This window comes from Jaculus jaculus, chromosome 1 (genome assembly GCF_020740685.1).
Source record: "Jaculus jaculus isolate mJacJac1 chromosome 1, mJacJac1.mat.Y.cur, whole genome shotgun sequence".
NCBI classification, from domain to species: domain Eukaryota; kingdom Metazoa; phylum Chordata; class Mammalia; order Rodentia; family Dipodidae; genus Jaculus; species Jaculus jaculus.
Genome location: NC_059102.1, coordinates 172524446 through 172535012, shown reverse-complemented (window position 1 = coordinate 172535012; position 10567 = coordinate 172524446). Strand labels below are relative to the sequence as shown.

General features: G+C 37.0%; 1 protein-coding gene across 1 annotated transcript; it reads right to left on the bottom strand.

The window, feature by feature from the left end:
- Positions 1-352: 352 nt before the first annotated feature.
- Positions 353-7494, bottom strand: LOC101605839 (olfactory receptor 1013-like). The gene is made up of 2 exons (XM_045141258.1): positions 6579-7494; positions 353-384 (listed from the first exon to the last, which is right to left on the bottom strand). The coding sequence occupies exons 1-2, from the start codon at positions 7492-7494 to the stop codon at positions 353-355; spliced, it is 948 nt and encodes a 315-aa protein (XP_044997193.1).
- Between the last annotated feature and the right edge of the window lie 3073 nt (positions 7495-10567).

Here is a 10567-nt window from a genome sequence, read left to right as displayed (position 1 = left end):
TTTATACAAATATTAAAAAATCGTAGTATCCACATCTGAGAGAAAATATGCAGCAGTTGTCTTTCTGAGCCTGGGTTACCTCACATAGTATATTTTCTAGATCCATTCATGTGCCTGAAAATTTTATAATTTTATTTTTCTTTACAGAATAATCTCCATTGTATCTATGTAATACATGTTCATTATCCATTCATCAGCTGATAGGTATGTAAGATAATTCTATTCCTAGCTCTTGTGAATAGAGCAGTAATAAATTGATGAGCAAGTATCTCTGTAGTAAAGTGTTGAGCCTTAAGGGTATATGCCAAATATTGGTATAGTGAGGTCATATGATACATCTAATTTTAGTTTATTATGAAACCTCCACACTGAGTTCCATAATGTCTGTACCAGTTTATACTCCCACTAACAATGAATAAGGGTTGCTCTTTCCCCACAACCTTGCTAACATTTGTTGTCCTTTGATTTTTTTTATGATAGCCATACTGGAGTCTTGGAGAGTGTGATAAAGATGTGACACTTAGTGCTAATCTCTCCATCATCATGTCTCAGGAGCGGTCACCACCATCTGAAAACTAAAGCTTCTCTAACAAAAAGTGAGCATAACATTAATATATTGTGAGAAATGTAAGTATTTAGAAGACAGTTTTGTGGGCATAATATATCCATATAGCCAGAGAACAGTAGTAGTTTCCCCCACTAGAGCTTACAGCCTTTTGGTTAGTTTTTCAATACCAGGAAGGAATTCCCTCCTGTGGAGTAGACCTCAAATCAAATCAGAGAGCTGTTGGCAACCTCATAACAGACATGCTGCCATTGCAACAGCTGACACATTTGGTCTGAGTAGTGAGCCTTAAAACTTAACAGGGTCGGGGAGGCATGGTGGTGCATGCCTTTAATCACAGCACTTGGGAGGCTGAGGTAGGAGGATTTCCATGAGTTAGAAGCTACCATGAGACTACAGAGTTCATTCCAGGTCACCCCGAGCGAAAGCCAGACTCCACCACTAAAAAAGAAATTTTGCAAGCTCTATTGCTGGTTAAGATCACTGATGCGTGTCTACCTCAACATAGCTCTTTCCAACATCATGACACCAATCAACAAGAAGGACACTCCCAGATCAGCACCAGCATGATTTATCAGTGTCCTGAAGCCCAAGCATGTAGTGTATTCAGCAATAGTGTCTTACCATCTAGTTTTAGTGGGCAACAAAGAGCCTTGGTAAAAGGCCCTAATGTTTTGCAAGTATCAGTTGCCTCCTTGACCAAGAACTCACTAGAATGTATTCCACCCTGTATTTTCTAGTAACAATCTGAGACTTCTGGGCATAGCATTACCATCTCATAAGATACTTGTGCCAAAACTCTATTTTTACCATAAGTAGTTTTAGCTAGTGAATAAGTGTTTCCACATGGCTTTTCATAAAATATTTTATTAACCCCTTTTCTACTCCTTCCTCTCCCCCACCCCTTCCCCTGACTCTCCATAGACTATTTCATCCAATATTCTACTCCTCTGCTGGCATGTCTACTATACCCTCACTTTATGCCCTCCCCTTTTGTTACTCCTTTATTTCCCCTTTCTATCTTCCTAGCTTCCACTACAGATGCTTACTCCAACTACATACAAATTTAAACATTTGAAGCTTGAATATTGAAAAAGAGCATACAGCATTTGACTTTCTGAACCTGTGTCACCTCACTTAATATAATCTTTTCCAGATCCATTTCCCTAAAATTTTTATTCCATTTTTCTTCACAGCTGAATGAAAATCATTTTTTAAATGTACCATTCATTCATTATCCATTCATCAGTTGACAGGCATCTCATCCTGTTTGTTCCATTCTCTAGCTATAAGAGAGCAGCAACAAGCATGAATGAATAACTATCTCTATAATAATGAGTGGAGTCCTTAGGATATATTCCAAAGGGTTATATACCTGGACTATATGCTGAAGCTATTTTTATCTGTATCAGCACCCTCCAAACAGGTTTCCACAATGCTGTGCCAGTGCATATTTCCACCAACAATGGGACAAAAAGATTCCTCTTTTCCCAATATTTGCCTGCATGTACTGTCATTTGATTGCTTGGTGACAGCCATTGTGACAGGAATGAGATGGGAGCACCATGTAGTTTTAATTTTCATTTCTCTGATTGCTAATAATTTATACCATGTTTTTTTAGTTAGTTCTGTACTCAGTGAATACAGTCAAGTTGGTACCATTGTTAGGTTTGTCTATGTCATACTCCCTTCCCCTAGCCCCTCCTTCTTTAGGTATATGGATCATGCATTGTGGAGTTAGCCCACAGTTATGGGTAGGAGAAATGTCTCTGCATATCTTGACCTAATGTGTGGCTCTGACATTCTAATGTATAACATGTTTTGATGTTTATTGGACATTAGTATTTCTTCTTTTGAAAATTCTCTATGCCATTCTACAGCCCATTTTTATTGGGTTGTTTGATTTCTTAGTCTTTTGAGTTCTTTGCATATACTAGATTTTAATCCTATGTCAGATGTATAGCTGGCAAAGATTTTTCTCCCATTCTGTATGCTGCCTTTTTGCTTGATTAACTGTATCCTTGATTTACAAAAGCCATTTAATTTCATGGTCCCAATAGTTGATTACTTCCTGAGTAACTAGATTTCTGTTTAGAAAGTCCTTTCCTATGTTCATACATGGAAGTGTTTTCCTTACTTTTCTACTGTCAGTTTCAGAGTTTCAGACCAGATGTTAAAGTCTTTGATTCAATTAGAGTAGGTTCTTATATGTGTATAGATATTTTTTCCAGAACTATTTGTTGAAGAGGCTTCTTTTTCTCTGCTGAATATTTTTATACCTGGGTCCTGTATTTTGTCACATTGGTCTACATGTCTTGTTTGTGGCAGTAACATACTATTTTTGTTACTATGGCTCTCTAATATATTTTAAAATCAGGTATGGTGATACTGACATATATTTTTATTTATTAAAGAAAGAGAGAGAGAAAGAAGCTCATAGAGAGAGAATAGGTGTACAAGGGCTCCTAGGCACTGCCAATGAACTCCACACATGAGCCATTTTGTACATCAGACTTAATGTGGGTACAGGAGAATCAAACCTGGGTCTTTGGGCTTTGCAGGCAAGCACCTTAGCCAGTAAGCCATCTAGCCAGCTGAATGCTGGATTTATTTAATATCTTTTCTGCATCTATTAAGATAATCAGGGCTGGAGATTTGGCTTAGTGTTTAAGCACTTGCCTGTGAAGCCTAAGGACCCCAGTTCGAGGCTTGGTTCCCCAGGTCCCACGTTAGCCAGATGCACAAAGGGGCACACACGTCTGGAGTTCGTTTGCAGTGGCTGGAAGCCCTGGCACGCCCATTCTCTCTCTCTCCCTCTGTCTTTCTTTCTGTGTCTGTCACTCTCAAATAAATAAATAAATAATGGAAAAAAAATATTAAAAATAAAAACAAAAAAAAGATAACCATGTGATTTTGTCATTAAGTCTACTTGTATCTAGGAAAATTTATATTTTCTTCTTCATTTCTTCAATTACCTACTCCTGATTTCATAGTGTATTGTTTAATTTCAATGAGTTTATACATGCATTATTATCTCTATTGATCTGTAGTTTTATCCCATTGTGATCAAATTCAGTACAAGGAATGATTTCAGTTTCCCTGTGCTTGATAAGATTTGTTTCATGTCCTATCATATGATCTATTTTAGAGAATATTCCACGTGTGGCTGAAAAGAATGTATATTCTGCTGCATTGGGTGGACTGTTGTGTACATGTATGCTAGGTCCTTTTGTTCTATGATGTCATTTAATGAAGAAGTTTCTCTGTTTATTTTTTTTTCAGGTAACACTTGTCAGTTGGGGAGAGAGGGGTATTTAAATCACCTACTACTCTTGTGCTTGGGGTAATCTTTACATCTCATAGTATTTCCTTAATGAAATTAGATGCACTCATGTTCAGTGCACATATGTTTAGAATTGTAATGCCCTCTTGTTGGACTGTTCACTTAATCAGTATAAAGCAACCTACTTTACTTCTTCTAATTAATGTTGGTTTGAAATCTATCCAGTCATATATTACAACAGCAACACCAGCTTGTTTCCTAGGCCCACTTGATTGAAATAGCATTTTCAATCCTTTCATCCTAAGGTAGTGTCTGTCTTTTATGGAGAAGTAAATTTCTTGGAGGCAACAAAAAGAAGGTCCCTACATTTTAATCCAGTCTGCAAGGTTGTGTCTTTGGGTGGTGGCTTGAGATTGATACTGAGTTATTGTTGAAAGGTGGGCATTATTTACTGTCATTCTTCTTGATTGTATAGCTCTTGATGTTGTGCTTTTATTCTCATACATTGACTATTCAACCATGCTGTATTCCTTCCTATGTTCTGTTCTTCTCTTCAGTCCAAAGGATCCTATCAAGTATTAGTTATAGAGCATAATTTCAGGAGAAAGAATTTTCCATAATACAAAAATAAAACATGCTAGAGGTGCACATGACCAATAAGCCATCTCTACAGCTAACACTTTTATTGAAAACAGTGAGGGAAAAGAACATAGTTATCTATATGGTCAAGTCCATCAAAGTAACAACGGGATTATTCAACAGAAACTTTAAAAGGCAGAGCCTGAAATGCATTCCAAGTTCTGAAAGACAACAAGTGACAAATCTTACTGCATTCAATATATGTTCCTTTGGTTTACATGTTTTATAGTTTAAATATAATATGGCAGGAGAGGCTATTTTCTGAATTTGATTGGCAATCAAAATGATCTGTATTGGCATCCGTTTTCCCTGTTTGAGAGAGACTTTCTTCTATTATTTTGATAAAAAATTCTTCACATTGAAACACTGCCCCTTCTTTTATGCCCAGAATTATATATATATATATATATATATATATATATATATATATATATATATATGTATGTATGTATGTTTATATGTATATATATGTATATATGGACAAGTTCTATACTTACAGACAACAAACCATGGTATTTCCGGCCCATTCCCTACTTTCCTGTTCATAACTCTGTTCTCCATCATATCCCCTCCCTCTCTCCATTAGTCTCTCTTTTAATTTGATATCAACATCTTTTCTGGTATTAGGAGGGCCTTATGTATGTATTGCTAGGCACTGTGAGGCCTTGGATATCTAGGCCAATTTCTGTCCAGACAGTTGTATGTAAGGAGTGGGACCCTTACTAACTTTGGCTCTTACATTCTTTCCTCCACCTCTTCCACAATGAACCCTGAGCCTTGGACCGTGTGAGACACTCTTCCATCCCTTCTTCTCAGCACTGTGTTGCCTTTTGTGTCATCCCAGTGGTCAATACCATCTGATAAGAGAAGCTTCTTTAACTGGAAGTGAGATTAGCATTAAGATATGAATATGAACATTAAGTGTAGTGTTTCCAGGGCAACTTGGTGAGAATAATATATGCATTTATTCAGACCAGACAAGTCTTAAAATCCCTAAGGCTCATAACCTCCTATTGCATAAGCTTTTGATTAGGTTTCAGTACCAGCCATGTATTCCATCCCATAGAGTGGGCCTTCAGTCCAATTAGAGAGCAGTTGGTTTCCCCCAGAGCAGACATGCCACGATTGGACTCATTCAGTCATTTGGCCCATCTGGCCAAACTCGAGGCTTCCAGTGTCCACTGTTTTCACCGCTGATGACTTATGCTCCATAAGGCTGAAAACAGTGCAGCTTTTTCCAGCTTTCAGTTGACTGGGCTACAGAGAGAAGGTTATCTGCTCAGCACCAGCTTGATTTCTCAGTAACTTTGCCACTCAGGCTATGTCCAGAATTCTTAAGTTTGCTAGGGCTCATTGATAACGACTCTGACCAAAAGCAGCAGTTCTGAGTTCAATAAGAGAGTCTGTCTCAACAAAACAAGTGGAACAATAATAGAAAGAATCAAATCCTCTGGGATGCATGCATGCATGTGTACACACATACACACACACACACACACACACACACACACACCACATGCATACAGCACACACACATCACAACACATACTGTTGCAGTCAGGTTAAATTACTGGCAAAAATCACCAGACCAAGAGCACTCTGTGGGAAAAAAAAAGGTTTATTTTGGCTTACAGACTTGAGGGGAAGCTCCATAATGGAAGGGGAAAACAATGGCATGAACAGAGAGTAAACATCACCCCCCTGCCAACATAAGGTAGACAATAGCAACAGTAGAGTGTGCCAAACATTGGCAAGGGGAAACTGGCTATAACACCTATAAACCCACCCCAACAATACACTGTCTCCAAGAGGTGTTAATTCCCAAATCTCCATCAGCTGCGAAACTAGCATTCAGAACATCTAAGTTTATGGGGGACATCTGAATCAAACCACCACAAACATGCACAAATCATATCTGAATATATTTCTATCAAGTTTTAAAAAAACACAGTTTTATATTTACACACAAAAAATTATTTTATTTCCCTAGATTATTTATTTCATGATAATACAAGAAAATAACAATAACATGAATATAAACTTTTAAAATTTTGCTTAGCAAGGTTTTCATTTAACAAAACTTTGCTCTACCTAACATTTTTTTAAAAGCATCTTTGACATCTTTGTTTCTTACACTATAGATCAAAGGGTTGAGCATTGGAATCACCACAGTATAGAATACTGACACCACTTTGTCCCGTTCCAGGGCATAACTACTGCTTGGTCTGGAGTAAATGAAAAGAATGGAACCATAGTACAAGGTGACAGCTGTCAGATGAGAACCACATGTTGAGAAGGCCTTGAGGCGGCCTTGGGTTGAGTGAATCTTCAAGATGGCAATGATAATGAACAGATAGGAAGCAAGAATAAGGGCAGTGGGAGTGATGACATTGGAAGCAAGTATAAAATATAGCACAGCCTGATAGGTCTCCTTCACATCACATGCTAACTTCACAAGAGGAGGCAGGTCACAGAAGAAGTCATCAATGATATTGTCACCACAGAAGCTCAGAGTAAATGTCTCACTTGTGATAATAGTTGAGTTTACAAAGCCACCAATGTATGAAATTGCAACAAGACTGACACATAACCTCGGGGACATAGCCTGCGAGTATAATAAAGGGTTGGAGATGGCCACATAGCGGTCGTAAGCCATGGCAGCAAGCAAGTAACACTCACTATAGGCCAATCCAGCAGAGAAGAAAAACTGAGCCAGGCAGCCAGAAAAGGAGATGCTCTTGTCATTAGAGATGCAGGTGATCAGGATTTTGGGAGCATAGACAGAAGAATACCAAAGATCAAGGAATGACAGGTTTCCAATGAAGAAATACATGGGTGTGTGGAGCTTAGAGTCGGCACAGATGAGAGAAATGAGGGTGATGTTTCCTAGGAGACTGACGACATAAATAAGTAGGAAGATGAAGAAGAGGCCCTGTTGCAACCCCATCTCTGTTGTGAATCCCAAGAGGATGAACTCCTTCACTTCAGTGAAATTTTTGTCACCCATTATTTTGGGTTTCATTATTGTTGTTTTTCTATGAAAAGATTAGTACATGCATTGTGACTTAAAATATCACTGTATGGGCCTGGAGAGATGTCTTAGAAGTTAAGGTGTTTTCCTCCAACACCTAACAACCCCAGTTCAATACACCAGTACCCATGTTAATCCAGAAGCACCAAGTGGCACATACACCTGGAGTTCCTTTGCCATGGCTAGAAATGCTGGTGTTCCCATTCTGTTTCTTTTCTCTCTAACTCTCTGCTTGCAAATATATAAATGATTCTTATTTTTAAAAATCACTGTTGGGCTAGAGAGATGGCTTACTGGTTAAGGAACTTGCCTGAAAAGCCTAAGGACCCATGTTCAATCTCTCTCCAGATCCCATGTAAGCCAAATGCACAAAGGTGAGGCAAGTTTAAGGTGGCACATGCCCACTAGATGGCACAAGTGTCTGGAGTTCGATTGCCCATGGCTGAGGCCATGGCATGCCAATTCTCTCTCTCTCTAAAATAAATGAAAATAAAATAAATCACTGTATGTTTTCCCCATCATTTGTCATTTACACAATTGAAAAACCCAACTGGTCCATAGATATTTATTGTGAGATGAATTTATGATGGTATTCCTTTTGGTTTGGAAAATAATCCAGGACTACCTGATGGGATCAGTCATTAACTGTATACCATAGCACATGTCTCCTTAAATTTTCAATCTAATAATTTCTTCCTTTTTAAAAGAAGATGATGAATCTTCTTTTTTACTTGACACCTTTTATTGTTTGTTTGTAATATCACAGAAGATTTACAGTATAAATCAAAACAACTACTAGGCATGGATTAGTTTAGATTTTCCTATAGTTCAATTAGGAGCTAGGGAAATCCCAACCTAAATGAGGAACATTCCATAAAAAGGGGGACATCAACACAATACTATCTGAGTCTAGTGTATTTTAAATGTAAATACCTTCTGGAACTAAGGAGCTTGATGACGAAATCTGGTAAGCACACGGTAATCTCTTATCTGCACTTCTAAGGCAACAATAAATAGACTAACCCTGTTTACTTTTGTCCTATAGCTAGCTATTGACCGTACTAGAGCCATACCCAAGTACTGACAAATATATGTGGTGATTATTTCTAAGTTGTGTGTTGTATGTATCCTATGGACTGTATCAAAAGAAATGTAGAAAGAATGAATTATTTTCTTTTAGCCTTTGAAATACTATTTTTTCCTAGTGAACAAGGAAGGAATGCATAATCTTATTATTATAGCTAAATCTTGAAATATAACTGAAAGCATATAGTGTTTACAGGCCACCATAGTTACAGACTGAAAACCTGTCTTGAAAAAGTAATCATGAAACTACAGAATAACTATATTTTATTCAAATATATACCTTTAATTAAAACATGAATTTGCATAAGATGGAAAGTAAAATAGCAGATCTACTTACATAATAGGAATTTGAAACCACAGTTCCCTGTATTACCATCAAGTGTATATAAAATGAAGTGAAATCATTTTTAGATAATTGTTTTCATAATAGTGTCTAACTTTTCTATTTAAGTTTTTTAAATCTGTTTAAAATAAATCACTTAAGGAAAACTGGTATACTGACTTAAAATATATATGCACAGAGGCCCTTAAAAATTTTCAGGTTATATTCTCAAGAATATGTGAATGTTGTTTTATATGAAAATGTTACTTACATATGTTATTAAATTGGGAACCTTGAGAAAACCGTTGATAATACTAAGTGATTTGTGCTCAGTGATGAAGAATTTGGACATATGACTTCTAGAACTTAAAAACGAATAAACTTATGTTGCTTAACTCTACCAATGTCCTGGTCTTCTTATAGAAGCAGCAGAAAACTAATACAAAAAAGCTCTGGAATATGTTCCTAGAGCACTCCATATTTTAAAGGAAATTATATAAATTAATGATGTTAAATGAAAGATATTCATACATACATATATGTAGTCCCAAACAAGAACCTGATCCAAGTACTCTGGCAACATTTTCTCATTGGGTCATAACTCTGAAATAATTTCTTCTAAGGTTTTATGTATAAAGGAAATTAGCCAAAATTAATTCAGAATATTTTGAAATTATATATATGAAAATGGATAGAGACAAATACAAGAGTTTTCTTCAGCTACGCTTGTCATTCATCACAGTCATAAAGCTGGCTGCATGCATGTTCTATTCAAGATGTGATCAGAAAACTTTTCCTTAAAAATCATCTCTCCTTTCTACTTATCACACAGCTCGCTTCATCTCCTCCCTATTTATTAAGCAGCTAGCTTTATCCCCTGAGTTCTCTGTGAAGCAGATGCCTCAGGAGCAGTCACTCCTGGGGAGACGCTGACTGTACCCAGCGCTCTTGTTCTTCAGGTTGGGGCTGATAGTTCTTCAGCTATGTATTAATCAAAATGTACGTGATACCAACCAACATTTAAACATTTTATATATGTGTTTATTTATTTATAAATAATTTATAATTCATCTCACTACGCTAAATAAATTTACCCATGCACTGCCTAATATCAAAATGGGCTGAGCCAGGCATGGTGGTGCATGATTTAATCCTAGCACTTGGGAGCCTGAGGTAGGATTGCAGTGAGTTTGAGGCCACCCTTAGGAAAAAGAAAAAAAAAAAAAAGGCTGGAGAGATGGACCAACAGGTAAAGGTGCTTGTTCAAAAGCTTTTGTACAGGCTCAATTCCCCAGTGCCCACATAAAGCCACACACAAAAATCGATGCATATGTCTGGAATTTGTTTGCATGGGCAAGAGTAGACTCTAACATGATCGCTCTTCTCTCTCTCTCTTTGTCAAATAAATAATATTTGAAATTCTTTCAATAGTCATAATAATATTGACCAATTTTAATTTTTCTGTATTGACGTACTTTAAGTACAAAATGATCCCTACAAGAGCAGAAAATCACAGAAAGCAGAGGGCCATTGCCACAGAAAATTTATGAGAAAAAAAAAATCCATCAAGCATACATCCAACTACCTGCTTAACTGAAAGGGAAAGTCTGAATAGGAGATACCTCAGAATGTCTCAACTTT